Consider the following 18,983-nt stretch of genomic DNA (forward strand, 5'->3'; position numbering starts at 1 on the left):
GGAATAGATTTTTACAACAAATACGCAAAAGTTTGTAGGTTTATTCCAAGGTTAGATTCAACAAAATTGGTTAATGGGATTGTTACACACAAGCTACTGTGTGTGTAATAAAGAAGGCAAAAGTAGGAACAAGTGGACTAAAAGAAAGAGGATATTACGAGAACAGGATGTGAAACTAAGGTTAGTTTTAAGAGAATTGACACCGGTGAATACCAAATTTATGATTTTGTTGAGATACACACACACGCAATGATGGTTACCCCCACTCTACAATGGTTCATATGAAACCATCTAGGAATTTGAATCTCTTTCACAAGAAAATGATCATGGATAATTCAAGAGTAAATCATGGTCCAGTGGATTCCTTTAGAATGTTTAAGGAATATGTAAAAGGGTACAAAAATGTTGGGGCTTCTTTAGAAGATTTCAAAAACTTTTCAAGGGATGTTAAGAAATATATCAAGGAATATGATGTTGAAATGTTATTGGAAACTTTCATGCAAAAAAAGGCTATGTCTCCATCATTTTATTTCGACTTTGAGGTGGATGATGAAAAAAGACTAAGTAAGGTTTTTTGGGCAGATCCAATCTCAATTAAAAACTATGCCCTTTTTGGTGAAGCCGTCTCTTTTGATGCTACTTATAACTTCAATGAATATAAAATGGTGTTTTGTCCGTTCTTTGGTGTGGACAACCATAAAAGATGTGTCACTTTTGCGGGTGGTTTGTTAAGAAAGAAAGATGGAGAATCATTTACCTGGTTATTTGAGAATTTTGTGAAGGCTATGGGTGATTGCTATCCTACTACAATTATAACTGACCAATGCAAAGACATCAATCAAGCTGTAAAAGATGTGTTTGGTGACAAAACACAACACCGATTATGCATGTGGCATATAATGAAAAAGTTGCCAGACAAAGTCGGGCCGACAATTTGCCAAAACACAAACTTTTTGAAGGAAATAAATTCTATTGTTTGGGATGGAGAGATTGATACACAAGAATTCGAATTGAGATGGAAATCAATCCTTTCTTCGTATGAGCTTTCTGATCATGAGTGGCTGAAGTCAATGTTTGACATACGTTCAAGTTGGATTCTGCCTACTTCGAGAGACATATATCTTGGTGGGATTATGCGCACAACATCAAGGTCGAGAATCGAAAATAGCTTCTTTGGAAATTTCACAAACCCGCACCTCACTCTTGTTGAGTTTTGGATGCGTTTCCAATCGGCTATGGATGCGCAGCGTTGGAAATATGCTAAGGTGATTTGCCGATGATAAGAACTCTTCTCCAAAATTATCAACACCTCTCCTTCTAGAAAAAAAAACCTCTGAATTTTACACCACCACTGTTTTTTATCAATTTCAAGAAGAACTCCAAGCTGCGTGTTTTACTTGTGGTCTTTCACCGAGGACAACTGAAGACAACAATGAGCATATTTCAATAATGGACCGCGAGAAAGACAAGGTATACACAGTTGATTTAAGTGGTAATAAATTTTCTTGTTCATGTAAGATGTTTGAAAGGATTGGGTTACTTTGTAAGCATGTTCTGTGGGTGTTAAAAGATAGAGGGTTTGATGATATCCCTACGGAGTATCTATTAGACAGATGGGGCAAATATGCAACTTGTCGTCCCATTTTTAATGTTGTTGGGACAACTCTCCTAGCTGATTGTATGTCAATAGAAAACCACCAAAGTAAGATAAGTGAATTGTGGTCGGAAGTATTTACTTGATTTCGCTTGTTGAAGATAATGAGGAACTTGGTGATGAGTTGCTTGAACTTCTTGGCGCTTTCAACGAGAAATTGATGATTTCGATTAAGCGTGGGAAGTCAAAAAACAAGAAAGCTGAAATTGAGATGCTTATTGGCTCGAAAATACCGCCTCGAAGCTAGTGTTCTACCACCGAGAAAAGTGTAAGAATAAGGGATCAGGAAGACGGATTACTTCAAACAAGGAAAAGGCAGTACAAGAAAATGCAAAGCCCTTGAGGAAATGTCGTGCTTGCGGTGAAATGACTCATCATGATAGTAGGAATTGCCCAAGTCGAGCCACTCAAAAGTGAGTCCAGTTTGATTTTAGCTAGAAAAAGTTTAAGTTGCATTAAGTATTCTAAAAACTTTCTAGTATGTAAAGACTTCTAAGAAGTATGTTGTATTTGACTTTAAATAGTGGTCTTTCTAGTAAGTAAAGACTTCTAAGAAGTATGTTTAATTAACGCATCATGATAGTAGGAATTGCCCAAGTCGCGAAGTGTTATTTGGTTGTCTAATGTCTCACATTTACTGTTCAAACACTTTGCTTCTCTATTATTATACTAACTTTTATTGTGTACCCTCAAAAGTCGAGGTGTGACACACATAATTAAAAATAAAATATAAATACAAATTGAAGATTAAGTTCTTTATTTTAAAAAAATTGATGAAACAATGGGAATAGTGAATTGGTGTAGTTTTTCTCGTATCTGAAACCGTCATTCACAGGACCCATCTGAAACCGTCATTCACTTGGAATTAAACGAAGAATGAGTTTCAATTCTTTTTGGATTAAACCGTCATTTACACATTTCTAGACATTTCATCTGCCTTAATTATTTACCACACATTTACACATTTCTAGACATTTCTAGACATCGTGGCAAGTGCCATGAATGTGGTTATTTACAACGTTTCACACCAAACATTCATTCGTTCAACTCTATGCATTGCATCTGCCTTAATTATTTCTATATAAATAGGTTTTACAATCTCTTTGTTTCAAAAAACTTCAAACTTAATCCATACTGAATTCCCTCTCAACCATTATGTCTTCTAATAATTCATCTGATGCATCCTATGAATCTGATGCATCCTATGAATCTGATGCATCCTTTGATTCAGTAGAAAGTTTTGGACGCCATTCCGAAATATCGTACGTCAAACCTGTGATGTGTATTCTTTATAATTTGCCAAGCACACGAGATGGGTTTGGAAAGGAAACTCTCTCATATGATCTTGACAGATTATTAGAAATTATTCGGGGTGCTGGATTAAATTTAGTTCAAGCTATCCACCCGGCTATTACTGACAATGGGTCGTTCAAGGGACATGCAATGATTGAGTTTGGAGCGGGAGATGAGCGCAAATGCTTCCTTCAAGCTCGCAAACTGGAGCGCGCTTTTTCTAATAATGAAGCTTCGAGGTGGTGGTTTGAAAACGTTAAACCTCCGTCAGGACCATATTTATGGGTTGCTAATAGAGATGATTTGGGACTGGTCGCATATTTGTATGCGAAGGGGCCTTCCTTTGAGTTCGGGACAATTCCGCTTGCATGGGAAAACGACCCGGTGGATTGGGTTGAAGGTGATAATGATGTTTTCAGTGATATTCGTTTTGAAATCCGCAATTACTTTCCGGATTATTAATTTGTACTGTACTTTTTATTATGTTGGTTATATTTTATTAACTTCAAAGATCGGCTACAATCCACATTTTGAATAATAAGTAGATTAAATTGAGTCTTGTTCAGCTTGGATTTGGTACGGCCAAGTCAGAATTTGGGTAAAATTGGATTGTAGAATTTCCGTTCGCTTTGTCGGGTACCAATTGTTAATAGAATTAAGAACTTAGTATTATTATAAGTCCGAAACTATTGATGAATATGTAAGTTGTTTATTCATTTCTTATATCTTGATTTCTTGTATTATTATTATTCTTGGATTTCATAATAGTTATTGTTAATCAATGTTTTAAAACTGAGTTCCGAGTTTCTACTGTCAAGGTGCACATGAATATTAACCCATATGGCCTTATGTATCATCCATTTGTTGCAATATCGGTTCTATATAGCGAAGAGGTTTTAGCCTAGTGATTGAAACAGAGGTATCATGATTCATGACAACACATGGGTTCAAATCCCTCTCATATATTGCCGACGATTTGTGTTTTCAATATAGCGATCAGGAATTCAGGATGCATGCATATGCTTCCTTAACCGGTGCATACTTGGATTCAATTACAGCCGAGTTTCTTCTCGGTTTGATTTGTGAATAAGAGTAATCAATGTTATAAGAATATTAAGAGTTTCCACACTTTAAACTGAATAAGAGTAACATCCACAGTTTGTTAAATGAAAGAACAACAAAGCGAACACAAAAAGAATATGTGTATCCACAAAGCCGGGGATGTGTATCCACAAAGCCAGGGATGTGTATCCAGACAGCCGACAATGCGTATCCACACAGATGCAGGTGTGTATCCACACAGCCATGGAATGTTTGAACACAACACTATGAAGGCACAGAAAAAATGTAAACGTCAATAACCCGATTCGAACACTAAGAAATGTATACTTGGATTCGAACACTAAAATGTATACTTGGATTCAATTACAGCCATGGAATGTTTGAACACAACACTAAAAAATGTTTGAACACAATAACCCGATTCGAAATATTGAGTCAAAAATGTTCCTGGAATGTTTGAACACAACACTATTAAATTCAAATACATTTCACTACGCACAACACATCCTCAAAACACACTCCCATCTACGAACTCACCTGGTCATAAAACATGAAAAAAGTAACGTTAAGTTAGTTTAAAATAATTTTATATGTAAAATAAAATTAACATCTCCGGCACATAAGTGCCTACAAAATAGTAGGGATGTGTATCTGCGAAGCCGGGGCTGTGTATTCACAAACCAGCGGGTGTGTATCCAAACAGCCAGAGATGTGTATCCACACTAGTTGCAGGTGTGTATCCACAGAATATAACCACGAGGTTGAGTCTAAATTTGGAGTTTCAGAAACTTCTACTTTCTTTATCTATATTAATATTACCAACTTGATGAAAGTAGACATTATAATCAATGGCAAGTGGGAGTTAGTCTTGTGTAAGATGATTTTACACTAATATAGTTGTAAAACGGATCTAAACACAAACTCTATTAGTAGCTAAACAAAAGTGATTTAAAGATTCCGTCTTACAATAAATTTGTGTAAAACCGCCGAACACGAATAATTGTGTTTGTTTTCCTCCCAACATATATGAAGGCACAGAAAAAATGTAAACGTCTTACAATAAATTTGTGTAAAATCTGCCATTTGGTGAAGGGAAATGAACTCTAAACTACTACAGAAATTACTATCAGGTGTGTATGCAGCCAGAGATGTGTAACCGCACATTCTGATATGTGTATCTAGACAGCTAACAATACGTAACGCACATTCTGCGGTGTGTATGCAGGCATTTGCAGTGTGTATGCGAGACAACTGCAGTGTGTATCAAGCAAGCCGGTGGGATGTATCTGCACTGCCCAAGAAGCGTAACCTCACAACCTCGTGGACCGGATAAGTGTATCCACACGGCGGGAGAGGTGTGTATCTACACACTTTGAAATAAGTCTATCCAGCAATTTAAGATTGTGTACCCCTACTAATGTATTCTATCTCACCTACATATATGTATCTATCAGTTCCACATATTCAAAAATTACCTTTGCAGTATTTTTCTCCCACTTGAGTAGTTTCAACATAATTTGTCGACGATAAGCAATCATATTCTGCAAATTAAAAAACATTGATAACAACAGTAAAAAACGATAAATAGAGAAATGAAAAACTGACATTTAGCTAATTTGGCAAGCTTACTTTGAAATAGTTTTGGTCCTCCCATAATTTCCTATCGTGTATTGCACCCTCCGGAAACTTCATAACAAATAGTCCGCAATCATAACTACACATCTGATTAAGATTATTAGACTAAAAAAGCGCAACCATTTTCGGACTAATAAATAAAGGATTTTTTAGAAAACTTACGTGTTTTCTTGCCGAGGTACATTGATAACAACAGTAGTAAACAAGATGATGCCCTTAAGATGATTGTAACCCTTGTGGCCCTCAAACTGACTTGCAACATGGAACACCTTTGAATGACAACAACTTATCAAAAATAGTAATAAAATAATTTCATCCTAACTGATAATAAAAATGCAAAAATATAACAAAAAAAGTAGGGGCCATACAATATCCTCCACATAAGAATTATACTCCTCAATATCATCTGCTTTTTCTAACTTTGGCTTGCATGAGTCCAAGATATAGTTTTCTTGTTTCTTGAGGTCCGACACACAAGCTAACCAATGATTACCATTTTTGCCAATTGTGAAAAACACCTACCAATGTCATAGCAGCAAAGGTCATACAATGACATTCCACCCAACGCCAAAACAACTTTTAGGTAGATTCCCAACAAATTTACCTTTTCAATAGTTGCTCCATTTTCAGGCTTGTAGTGCATCTTAAGATGAGGGCACCAGACAATATTCCCTTTCTGAGGCCTTAATGCGGGCTTAACAAAGCGAAAATTATAAAATTGTTTAGATATTGAGGACTAATACATCGAAAAAGCGCATTTTCAAATCTGAATCAACATGTATAAAAATGCATTTTTGAATCTGAAAAACTGCATTTTCGAATCTGAATCTTAATTATCTACCGGATTATTTGTTGGCAAGTAGAGAATATCAGTCCTATCATATGTGCACATCACACCATACATATCAAGCACCTACATATAAATGATCATGATCTAAATATCACAAAAAGATTAGTATAAATAATAATAATAATAATACTAATAAAGGTGTAGGAAAACTTACCAAATCCATTATCCGGTCCGATTTTGCAAACTTTGTATTCCTTTTCGACACACATCGCCATCCACTCGGTATTCACAAGAGTCTCGTCTAAAGCTGTAAATGAATATAATTAGAACATAAAAGTGCATCAACAAAATTTAATTGTGCAAATATGTTATCGATTTCACAACTTACTCGATGCCTTTACCCCTTTTCATTACTTGACAAGAAGAAGGTATCGTGAGTTGGCGTTGACATTGATGTTGTGATTTGCCTTCTCATTTGGAACTCTTGGTCAATTGCTTCAAATCTAGAAAAAATAAGGGACAAAACAAAAAATTAAATTTATCAAGAAAATTACAACTTCATTAGAAAGTAATTTATGATTATATTTACTCAAAGGAATAGAGGGATACCTCGTATCAAAACTCAAAGATCCGGCTTTTGATAAGAGTTTATCCTTGATTTATTAAATCGAAACAACAAAATGCGAGAGCAAACTCTTGCAGCAAAAAGCTTAACTTGGTTGTGCTACAAAACAAATTGGAATATATGTTAAGCATTACATGTGTCTAGAAACAAATTGGAATATATCTTAAACATTATAGACTAGCAAATTGATTGAATTGTATCTAGGTAGCTAGATGTATACTATATGAAATCATAACTTACATCATTTAGACCCAAAGGGAAACCCTTTCTAGTGCCTCTGTACTTCTCCAACAAACGCATGAGATAAATCCCAGAATCAACTCCATCACCCATATTTGATTTCGGAATATACTCCTCTCTCACCAGATTCTTGACGTCTTGTATAGATGGAATCTTGTTCGGACCAAGCAATTCATAACAAATTGTACCTGCATTTGGCAAAGTTGTTTAGCAAACCAAAATAAATATGACATTCAGAAAAGGACTTTACAGGTCATACCGTAGACTCAATAATTGTTGTATAATTCTGATTTTGGCTTCATCACATGCAGATTTCCAACTTCATTGCTATGAAGTTAAAACAAAACACAAATGGCGTCTCGGAGATTATTGGAACAAATATCTGCAATTTCATGTTAAAAAGTCGAAAACTTGCAGTTTAAAAATAGTAGTAAGCTGGCACATTGAATAAAAAACTTGCGGTTTAAAACGCAAATATTTTTTACGAGATTTGCTCCAAAATTGTGATTAATGCCGGTAGTATGAGTAGCAATAAGGGGATCCTGGTGATTAGAAAAAAATTATAAGAAAATGTAGCGGAGTATGACTGCAAAAGAGATAAACATGAGTAATCCCAAGAATATCATCAGATTATTATACAAAATTTACTTCTTCATCGGTTTGCGGGAGATACACCCTATACTGTGGGCCATTTGCTCTACGTGTTTCACTTTCGTTCAAAATGAAACACCAAGCATGTATAATGATTTAGGCACTATGTCACTGTCACTACCGTCTTCAAATCGCCCGACTAAGTTTATGGTTATCACATTGGAAGAGGATCTCACTGAATAAACATGTATCGATAAAAGTTAGTTACGACAATCATACTTTATAAACAAAAAAGTGTCTAACACAAATTCATAGACAATGTTAGAAAAATCATACCTTTCATCGGATGTCTCGAAAATACATATTCCAATACATCTTTTTCAACTTTATTCAAATTCCCGCCAACTATAATACTTCACGAAGGAAAGGAGATTTGAAAAATTGTGATTCAACTCTCTTTCTCTTAAGCATTGCTCTTGTAATGTGCCTTTGGTTCTTTTGGTGGCAATGAGAAAATCGGTTCAACAACAATTGGTTCCACAACTTCAACCCCATCTCCAATATTTTGAGCAATATCACGAACTTTTTAACTCATCTTCTTGTGATTGTGATTACGAACTTAGTAATCTAAATGAAGGTGGGGTAAAATCATTATCCGATGGGAGGGAAGGTGGTGTAAACTTTGGAGGGGAGGGGTGTATAAACCGTGGAGACCGTCGAACAAATGTAGAAGATTTTTGTTTCTTCTCAAAATTCAGTGGCTCAAACTCTTGAGACTCAGAGTCCAAAACAATAGGAGAAGCTGGCTTAGCTTTGGTGTTGTGAAACAGGAATCAAGCGTTACACAAGTTGGTTTGTTGATAACATTACTTTTCTCTTTTTTGGCCGTTTTCCCAAAGCAATTTCTAATTTAAGAAGAGCTGCCAACAACTCATCCTCATTATCAAATTTGAGTTTACCAAACTTAGTAAGTGGATACTGCTCCTCACTATCACCTTCATTACAAACAGCTCCATTATCTCCCACGTTGTCAGCTCCTCTCTTGTTCACTTTTCAGCTACCTTCTCTTCCACTCTGACAGACTCATCAACTTTATTCACAGGAATATTCAATCCCTCTGTTGTAGGTTGTGTTGAATAAGAGCAATCACTTAAAGTAGACGCGATTTGAGCCATCTTTTGTACAATCTTACTGTCAGGATAATTCATTCTAGCTTCTACCAAAGACTTTGAGAAGCTAGAATAGGCAAGAGCAAGATTGTTTGCATCTTCTGCCAATTTCTTGAAAGTAAACATCTTGCTCGGCTCATTGTCCTCCTCCACTGTCTCAGTAGCCTTAGGGTCCTCAGTAGGCTTTGGGTCCTCAGTAATCTCAGTAGGCTTTGGGTGCTCAGTAGCCTCAAGTTCTCGAATAAAAGCCTCAGGCATATCCAATTGTATTGGGATAGTAAAAGTTACATGCTGAACCGTAGCCTTGACAATGCGACATAGAACACCTCCAGTACCAAACCCATCCTTCATCTCATCCTTAAGCCTAGATTTTATCCTTTCTTTCGTCCATGATGCTATTGTTGGGAATACCCGAGTGGTGAAAAATAATCAAGGATACTCTATCAAGATAGATGAAAACGAACACCATGATAGGCCCAACAAAATTATCATTTCCAGACATTCTCCAATCTTTAATAGCTTCAATAAAGCGTTGTCCAGTAAATTTGCCCCGATTAAATGATGCAACAAACTGAAATATCTTCTAAACACTTCAACACTCGTGGTGGCACAAGTCCCTTTTACGCCCATCAAAAATCTTTGAGACAATGAATACAATAAAGTTTCTTTTAAACTCTTCCCCGCCGTCTCTTTGGCTAATTATCAGTTGTAATATATCCTTAACATCAACCTTTGTGGAATCTTTTGTATTGAATTGTCTCAACCATCTACTCTTTAACTCAACAAAGTCAACACTCCTATATGTTGAGGAAGCTATCGTGACATCATTTGCACCCATAGGAATACCAAGTGATAAATGAACATCTTCATCCGTTATTTGAAGTTGCCCTTTCATATAGGAGCATGACGGTATGTTGAATTTGGTAACTAACCAATGTGCAAGAGCACCTGGAACCATATCTGTCCGGAGATTAAGAACCCCACCAAAGCCCATGTCCTTTACATCAGCTACTTGTTTTGCACTCAAATTACTGTTGATAAATGTCAACAACATTTTAGGTGACATACGTGTCCTCAAATAACACTGCCCCAAGCCATCATCATCTTTTAAATTTGTTTTATGACTTTCTTGCATCGACTTCTCTTAGTAATAGCATTCAGGTTTGCTTGCTTGTACTTGCACCATCGTTATATAGCGTCAACTTATCCATGTGTGGTAATCTGAAAATATGATTAAAATGTGTGGTTAAAAACATGTGTATCTATAAACCAAAAAATACCATTGACAAAATACATTATTCACGAATGACAAGAATTTTACATTGTGAAGAAGATAAATGGAATAAGAAGCAAAAATAGGAAGCACAAATCTGAAAGAAAGTGAGACAATGACATTTGACACACACCTACAAAACTTTAAATAGTGAATCTAGCGTGCTAGATGTAAGTATCTAACTCTTTGTAAAACATGTATGTACCTAAGAAATAAGAGCTATGTATCTATCAGACGGAAAAAGGATCAAAAACGGAATGAAATCATAAAATTAAACTAAAAAAAGTAAAAACTTATACAAAAGAAGATCTTGCTAATATTGGATACAAAAGTAAAAAATTATATTACAAATAGAGAGTACGCAAAATGTTAAACAACTTACTACAAATTATACAAAAGAAGTACATAATTATACAAAGGTTTATAACAACTACATAATTATACATAATAACTACTAAAAAAAAAGAGAAAAATTACACATAAACTAACTTGCGCTATATGTCAAGCGGGAAAGGGAAATAAAAAAAAAAGAAATTTTCACGAGTAATTAGCAAATCTGCTGCAATGGAAATTCTTTGTGCTTCTTGTCTCGGATGGCGAGCTCTAAGCAACAACAACACTTCGCCAATTGCAATATCATTAGGAATGTTAAGATGCATATTAGGAATTTCACTTTTTGCCTGGTGAAAATGGAGGATGAACTTTGCTATCATATTGTCCGTTAAAAAACATTTGCAGCTTTGATAAAGGATGTTAGGACCTCTACGAGCAATCCGTACCCCATTCAAATCATTTAGAAGTAAAGACCCCAAGAATGCCATGTCAACACGAGGTGCATTTCGATGTATGAGAAAGAGTTGACACCAATTTCTACAAACCATTGCCATATTTGCCTTATCTTCGTACAAATCAAGTCGTGTGAATATCTCATTCATTAAATGTTGATTATTAAAAACATCATATTGTGCTTCAGAGCTTGTGCCATTGACGGTAACTTCCTTTAACGGATCAAATGAAAACTCCATTCCCTTTTGCTTTTTAGATACATAATTACTAATAAAGTTTTCTTTATCTTCTGCTAGAATATTAACAACACACCCATTGCACCAATTTTCCATAGATGATTATGTAGACTTAATTAAGAATAAAGTATTTGGACCTACATTTTTAGCAAGTTAGGAAAAAAAGAAAATTAGTTACAAAAAAATAAACTGAAAATAACTAAGATGAAATTTAATTCTGTTTCGACACAACTCCCGCACATGTGTAACCTATAGAAGTAGCATGTGTATCCTATAGAAGTAGCATGTGTATGTTGTAGGCAAGAGATATATACCTAGAGGTAAAAGTACGCTATGAACACAAAGAACACATGCTAATATTGGAAGACACACAGCTAACGCTACCGGATACATGAAAACAAATTGTGCATCCAAGAAGAGTATCATGTGTATTAAAGAATCGACAAATGTGTATCAGAATACAAAAAGGCCTAATATGGCATCCTAATTGTGGACTTAGCCCAAAAAACGTGAGACTCTTCTGAATTATGACCCAGCACAAAAAATCGCAAACATTAAAATAGTTCCATCCATTTTTAAAATAGATATTGTCACTTTGTATAAGAAGGTACATAGGCTAATGCTCCAGGATACATGAAGCAATTTGTGTATCCAAAGTGAAAGAAGCATGTGTATTCGTAAGTGACAAATGTGTATCCGAGAATAACAAAGACCTAAGATGGCGGCCTAATTGTGGACTTTGCCCAAACCGTGAGACTCTTCGAATTATGACCCAAAGACAAAAATCGCGAACATGAAAATAAAATGGACGGACATGCACAAGCTATCACATCGCATACGAAAGCTTGATTGTGTGGATCCTATAGAAGGAGCATGCGTATCCGTATGTAAGAGATGTGTAGCTAGACTTAAAAATACACCAATAAAACACAAAGACAACCGAGCATACCACTTAATGAGAACTCACACCGACGCCAACGAGAAAAATCAATCGCATCCCCTCAAAACACATGACAACATAACACAACAGATAACCATAGCAATTAAAACAGTAATTATATACGTTTGAGATTCAATAATCAACATGTGAAGCTTAATAAAGATCAAAAATCAAAAAATATAAATCAGCTGAAACATAAACAACATAAAAATGAAGAAATTAGGGTTACAACATGATAGAAAACGTCGCCGTCGGAAGGCAATGGGAGATCAAGTCGCCACCGTCGCCGTCGCCGTCGCGGTCGTCGGTGATGTCGCCGTCGGGGGCGGTGGTCGGTGATGAGAGAGAAGTAGTCACCGTCGAGGATAACAGTGAGATGGACGGGAGTGTATGTGAAATTGTGAGTGTGATTGTCGTTTATAAAAAAAGTACACAAAGTGAGGGGTATTAGTAGTTAAATGCAGTTCGCACCGTAATTTGGTTAAATACAGATCCGATTCTATATATATATATATATATATATATATATATATATATATATATATATATATATATATATATATATATATATATATATATATATATATATATATATATATATATATATATATATATATATATATAGAGTTAGGATCTAGAGAGTCTAGCTTCTTAGGGTGAGTCCGTCCTACCATCTTAAACCGTTGGATCTCTAAAGATCAACGAATCAGATTGATTAAAAATATGGATGACGCATGTCTAGAAATTCCTAGGGTTTCCTCGTCTAAATTTCTCTTAGATCGCTCCTTTGTACTCGAGGTTTATCTCACGATTTTATCGTGAGATTGGTTTTCTGCTTTGTTTTTCTTTGTTTGTTTTTGTCTTCTCTATGCAGGGTCAGGGGAATAGGATGACGCGAGGCTTTCATCGAGATGGGAAAGAACCGGTTGATGAGGGGACAGGTAGTACGGTGACGGCGTTTGAATGGGACGATGAGGCTGAGGAGAATCCGGGAAAGGGGCGGTTACTTCTTGTTGGGAAAGTTTGGGCGTCCAAATCTATTAATGTGAAGGCGGCGATTGACTCAATGATCAAGCTATGGAATCCAGCGAAACCGATGGTAGGGAATGTTATCGATCCAAAGGACAATCTCTTTGTGTTTCGATTTGGTGACGAGCGTGATAAGGCTAGGGTTTTGGAGGGACAACCATGGCACTTCGGCAAATTTCTTTGGTGCTTTAACGAACCAAATATGGAAGGTAAACTTACTGATGTTCCATTATTTCACTTCCCAATATGGACGCGTGTTTACGATTTGCCCATCTTGGGTCGGTCAAGCGAGACTAATTTGAGGAAAATTGGGGAGTCTTTAGGGGCGTTTATTGCTGCGGAGAATGGCCCTAATTCTGAGCTTGATAGGGCTGTTCGAATTCGAGTATTGCGTGATGTTCGCAACCCTTTGCAAACTAATGTGCCGATTAAGATGAAAGGTGGGCAGGTTATTCAATTCGAAGTCAAATATGAACGATTACCACTGTATTGTTATGGCTGCGGGCATCTAGGGCACGGGGAAAAGGATTGCGAAGATGGACCGTATGAGGATGGGGAGTTGAAATTTGGGGACTGGCTTAGGGCATCACCTTGGAAAGTTACCAAAACTGTACAAGACATCCCAGGGCGAGCCCGAAAGGATTTAACGACTGTTTTTGAGACTGAGGCACGGGAAGCTGCTGAAAATGATATTGCGAAGATGATAGACAAGCTTCAAGCTATTGCTATTGATTTAAAAATGAAGAAATCTAATGCTAAGGCAGAAGTGACGCGAAGTGAGGAAGGGGGCGAGGGTGGGAGGACTGAGAAGGGACCGTTGGAGCTGTCTGTGGTGGGTGAAGAAATCAGCGAGGAGGGGTCTCACAAGAAGGGGTTGGTGGGGGAGGTTGTAGGGGAGAGAGGGAGCTACCAGGGGGAGGAGGGCGAGGATAGGGAGTTGATGGAGATGGGTGATAAGATGACTGAAGAGGGAGAGTGCTTGGCCACGGGGCCTTTATGGGAGGAGGGTTCGTTTATGGGGGTGCAGGAGGGGGGACGGATAGGGGCGTCTGGTGTTAAGAAATGGACTAGATTAGGGAGGGAGGTGGCGAGGGGAGAAGGAGAAGCGCGTGTCCAGGTGACGGGAAAGAGGTGGAGGGATGATGAGGAGATGGGTGCTGGTGGGAAAAAGCAGAAACATATAGACGGGGACGTCTTAATATCTGAGGCGGAGGTTGAGGGAGCTCAACCCCGCTGGGCCCAATGAATCTGTTAAGCCTTAATTGTCGGGGCTTGGGCAACCTCGACGCTGTAAATAATCTTAGGGCCCTGGTGCGGAGGGAGGCTCCGGCCATGATTTTTCTGTGTGAAACGAAGCTTTGTGGACGAGACATGAGAAAGGTGAGGGAGAAATTAGACGGGTATTTTGGCATTGAGGTGGATAGTATGGGAAGATCGGGTGGCCTTGCTTTCATGTGGAAAAAGGAGATCGACTGTACCTTAAAGTCGGCCTCTGTACACCACATTGACCTCGTTGTGCGTGAAGGAGAAAGAGAGTGGAGGGCGACGGGTTTTTATGGGTGGCCTGCGGTTGGAGATAGACATTTATCGTGGACTCTTCTTCGTGTTCTCTATGGGCAATCGGACCTACCCTGGGTATGTATTGGCGATTTTAATGAGATCCTTTTTTCCACTGAGATGAAGGGCGGGAGTAGAGCGCAATGGCAAATGAACAATTTCCAAGCAGCGGTGGACGAGTGTGGTCTGAGGGATATAGCCTGGGAGGGATATCAGTTTACTTGGGATAATGGTCAGGGGGGAGAAGCAAATAGGCAATGCATGTTGGATAGAGCTATGTGCACGAATTCTTGGCTCGATATCTTCCCATATGCGAAAACTGTTCACTTGGATCGTGAATGGTCTGATCATGCTCCAATTAAACTTATTTTGGATAAAAGGGTGACGGGGGCCGAACCAAAGAGAGGGTTTAAATTTGAGCAGGCTTGGCTGGGGGAGGAAGGGTGTGAGGAGGCGGTATGGCGTGGGGTTAGTAAGGGAAATGTGGGGCTTGGTGAGGTGTTGAAACAGTGTGCCCGGGAGTTACAAGCGTGGAAGAAGAATGGTATTCGTAAAATTGGATACTTGGTGGAGCGGAAATGTAAACAATTGAATCGGCTTAATGAAGGAGACCGATCAGAGGTGGCTGTGCGAAAGAGGAAGAAGTTAGTGGCCGAAATAGCCACACTACGAAGACAGGAAGAGCAGTACTGGCGACAACGATCGAGAGCTCTTTGGTTGCAAGACGGGGATCGAAATACAAAGTTCTTCCATGCCAGAGCTGGGGAGAGGAAAAGAAAAAACCATATAGGTATGCTGGTTGATGATAGTGGTGTGAACCGTGTGGGACATGAGGAGATTGCGCGGGTTTCTACTGACTATTTCCGAGATCTGTTCACGTCCGCGCAGCCCCAGAACTTTGATGACGTTTTGATAGGCATGGAAAACCGGGTACTGGACCGAATGAATTTGGTCTTGAAGGCCGAATATCGAGAAGAAGAAATTGTGGAAGCCCTTAATCAGATGCACCCGCTTAAAGCCCCGGGTCCAGACGGTATGAATGGTCTCTTCTTTCAATCTTTCTGGCATTTAATCGGTAAAGATGTTGTGGGTACTGTGCTTGGAATTCTTCGTGGTGATTTATCTCCGGCGGACTTTAATAAAACTAATATTGTCTTACTTCCGAAGAAGAAGGCGCCGGATAAGATAAGGGATTTTAGGCCGATAAGACTATGTAATGTAGTGTATAAACTGGTCTCAAAAGTTTTGGCGAACAGATTGAAAGTTTTCCTTCCCGAAGTGGTGTCCGAAAATCAGAGTGCTTTTACTCCAGGCCGTCTAATTACTGATAATGTCTTGGTCGCTTTCGAGATGTTTCATCATCTTAAAAATTCGAGACAGCTAGATGGTTCTATGGCAATAAAATTGGATATGGCGAAAGCTTATGACAGAGTGGAGTGGAGTTTTCTGAGACGGATTTTGGAGGTGATGAATTTCGATCAGGGATGGGTTAATCGAGTGATGGCTTGCGTGTCCTCGGTGTCATTCTCGGTGCTTATTAATGGGGTTCAGACAGAAGAATTTAAACCGGGAAGGGGGCTAAGACAGGGAGATCCGTTATCGCCATACCTTTTTATCCTATGTGCTGAGGCGCTTTCTAACTTGTTGAGACGGGCCGTCGCTGATGAGGCTCTGCACGGGCTGAAGATTTCGCAAAATGCCCCTGCTATTTCCCATCTATTTTTTGCGGATGACAGTATCTTGTTTGTTAGAGCGAATGAAGGGGAAGCTAACACAGTGAATGCTATTCTTCGAAAATATGAAGCGGCTTCCGGACAGCTTGTGAGCCTTGATAAGACTACGGTATCCTTTGGTAAGGGTGTTTCAGGGGATGTGCGAGATCGTGTGGTTGGTCGATTGGGAGTGCGTGAAGTGGAGGTCCAAGAAAGATATTTAGGCCTTCCTACTGTGGTTGGAAGGTCTAAAAGAGTGCTTACCAACATTATTCGGGACAAGTTGTGCAAGAGATTAAATGGATGGCGTGGGAAGATATTGTCGAGGGCTGGTAGAGAGGTTCTTATAAAGGCAGTGGCCAATTCACTCCCTACCTATGTGATGAGTGTGTTCAAAATTCCTGCGTCGTTTTGCAACGAACTCCGATCGATGGTGTCACGGTTTTGGTGGGGTCATGGCGAGGGGAGTAGAGGCATTTGTTGGATATCGTGGAAAAATTTGTGTCGACCCAAATCGAATGGAGGTCTCGGGTTTCGGGATTTTGAGGTTTTTAATGATGCTCTCTTAGCGAAGCAAGCATGGCGTCTCGTCACTGAACCAAACTGCTTATGGGCTCGGTTGATGAAAGCAAAATACTACCCATCGACGGATTTTATGACGGCTGGACTAGGTGCTAGACCAAGCTTTACTTGGCGTGGCATTGTTGGGGCTCGTGCTACGTTGGAGCGGGGGTTGAGAAGGAGGATTGGGAATGGACAAGACACGCTCATATGGGGGCAGCCGTGGGTTTATGGGAATAATAGGGGTATGGTCATCTCGCCATGTCAACCGGGGCTCGAGGGGATGAAGGTGGCGGCTCTCATGCAGCAAGGAGGTGGAGGATGGAATGTGGATATGATACACCAACTGTTTCTGCCTTTCGAAGCGCAACGAATTCTCAATATCCGGGTGAGTCCGAATTTACCAAGTGATGATTGGTGTTGGTGCCTTGAGAAAAGTGGTGAGTATTCGGTAAAGACAGCTTATGCTCACTTGATAGATGACCGTGATAATGCGGGGGGGCCGTCGAGTTGGGAGCAGGAAAGGTGGATTTGGAACCGGTTATGGAAAGTCTCGGTGTGGCCTCGCGTCAAAATCTTCTTCTGGCAGCTGTGTAGCGGAGCTCTTGCAACATTGGAAAACATAGCCACTCGAGTTCGAGGTGAGTTCCCTTCGACTTGTTATTTATGTTCTTATTTTTCTGAGTCAAGTTTACACTTGTTTCGAGACTGCAGTGTAGCACGATGGGTGTGGAAGGAGGTTGGGTTAAACTGGGATGATGGAGGGTGCGGAGGAGGGAATGTGCGGGATTGAATTGAGTACGTGTGGAAAGAGATGGATAGAATGGACTATGGGAAATTTATGGTGGGATGTTGGGCTATGTGGGAGTTTCGAAACAAAGTGGCGTTTGAGGGAGCGGTGATTGAGCCGGATAGAATTGTTCAGCGGGTTTGGGATGTACTGAATGAAGGGGTCGAGGGCATCTTTTGCAAGAAAGGGACACGGGCTGCAGGGGCTAAGGAAAGTGGAAATGGAGGATGGAGACCGGCACCGGAAGGATGGGTTAAGATCAATGTTGATGCGGGGGCAAAGGAGGGCGTGGGGGTGAGCACAGGGGTGGTATGCCGTGGGGGGCAAGGGGAAGTAATATGGGGTATCACCTTAGCACGTGATGTTGAGTGGGAGCCCCGGTATGCAGAAGCAATTACGGTCTTAGACGGATTACAGGAGGCGCGAGAATGGGGACATCGGAAGGTGATATTGGAAAGTGACTGTTTGCAAGTAGTCGAGGCGCTCCAAGAAGGAAGCAAGGGACGTAATGATTTTTATTTAGCATTAGATGATATTCGTTCGCTTTGTAATGTTTTTGAGTCGGTTGTGTGGTCTCATACAGGTCGGGTTAACAATACGGTTGCTCATGAGTTAGCCCATGTAATTCCTAGAGTAGTTGGTAAAACTTGTTGGTCGTCTGAGTTGCCTGAGGCAGCTAGTACTGCGGCTATGTTTGATTTATCTTTAATGCATTAATACCCTTAGGGGTGTTTTCCTCAAAAAAAAAATATGGATGACGCGGCTAATACCATATAAGCATATGCGATGTTGTTGCCTCTCATTCTAAAAATATTACTTTCTCTCTCTTCATTTTTTTCTCTCACATCTTTTCTTGTGTGGTTCATGTCCTCTCCGCCTTCACTATTTTTCGCATTATTTACAGATGAAATTAACCAAAAAAATTCATTAATCATCAAGCTCTTCTCACAATCAAGCTCTATGATCCTATTTCAAGCCGATTAACAACCGATCCATTCAGGTATGTTACAAAAGAATTGAGAAATCTAACACATCTAATT

At 39.2% G+C, this 18,983-nt stretch overlaps 3 protein-coding genes across 3 annotated transcripts; all 3 read left to right on the forward strand.

Moving 5' to 3' along the window:
• The first annotated feature begins 272 nt into the window (after positions 1-272).
• Positions 273-1,280, forward strand: LOC141628289 (protein FAR1-RELATED SEQUENCE 5-like). The gene has a single exon (XM_074441450.1). The coding sequence runs from the start codon at positions 273-275 to the stop codon at positions 1,278-1,280; it is 1,008 nt and encodes a 335-aa protein (XP_074297551.1).
• A 169-nt stretch (positions 1,281-1,449) lies between these two features.
• On the forward strand, positions 1,450-1,901 carry LOC141628291 (protein FAR1-RELATED SEQUENCE 1-like). The gene is made up of 2 exons (XM_074441451.1): positions 1,450-1,678; positions 1,756-1,901. Exons 1-2 carry the CDS (start codon positions 1,450-1,452, stop codon positions 1,899-1,901), a joined length of 375 nt encoding a protein of 124 aa, XP_074297552.1.
• A 16,066-nt stretch (positions 1,902-17,967) lies between these two features.
• Positions 17,968-18,660, forward strand: LOC141628292 (uncharacterized). The gene has a single exon (XM_074441452.1). The coding sequence runs from the start codon at positions 17,968-17,970 to the stop codon at positions 18,658-18,660; it is 693 nt and encodes a 230-aa protein (XP_074297553.1).
• The last annotated feature ends 323 nt before the right edge of the window (positions 18,661-18,983 follow it).

The sequence above is a fragment of the Silene latifolia genome, chromosome Y, assembly GCF_048544455.1.
Source record: "Silene latifolia isolate original U9 population chromosome Y, ASM4854445v1, whole genome shotgun sequence".
NCBI classification, from domain to species: domain Eukaryota; kingdom Viridiplantae; phylum Streptophyta; class Magnoliopsida; order Caryophyllales; family Caryophyllaceae; genus Silene; species Silene latifolia.

Bases quoted from the DNA above. Each gene is read 5' to 3' on its own strand.
- LOC141628291 (XM_074441451.1), top strand. From the start codon at position 1,450: ATGGACCGCGAGAAAGACAAGGTATACACAGTTGATTTAAGTGGTAAT. The intron at 1,679-1,755 runs GTATGTCAATAG...CGCTTGTTGAAG, and splicing joins GACAACTCTCCTAGCTGATT to ATAATGAGGAACTTGGTGAT.
- LOC141628292 (XM_074441452.1), top strand. From the start codon at position 17,968: ATGGATAGAATGGACTATGGGAAATTTATGGTGGGATGTTGGGCTATG.
- LOC141628289 (XM_074441450.1), top strand. From the start codon at position 273: ATGGTTCATATGAAACCATCTAGGAATTTGAATCTCTTTCACAAGAAA.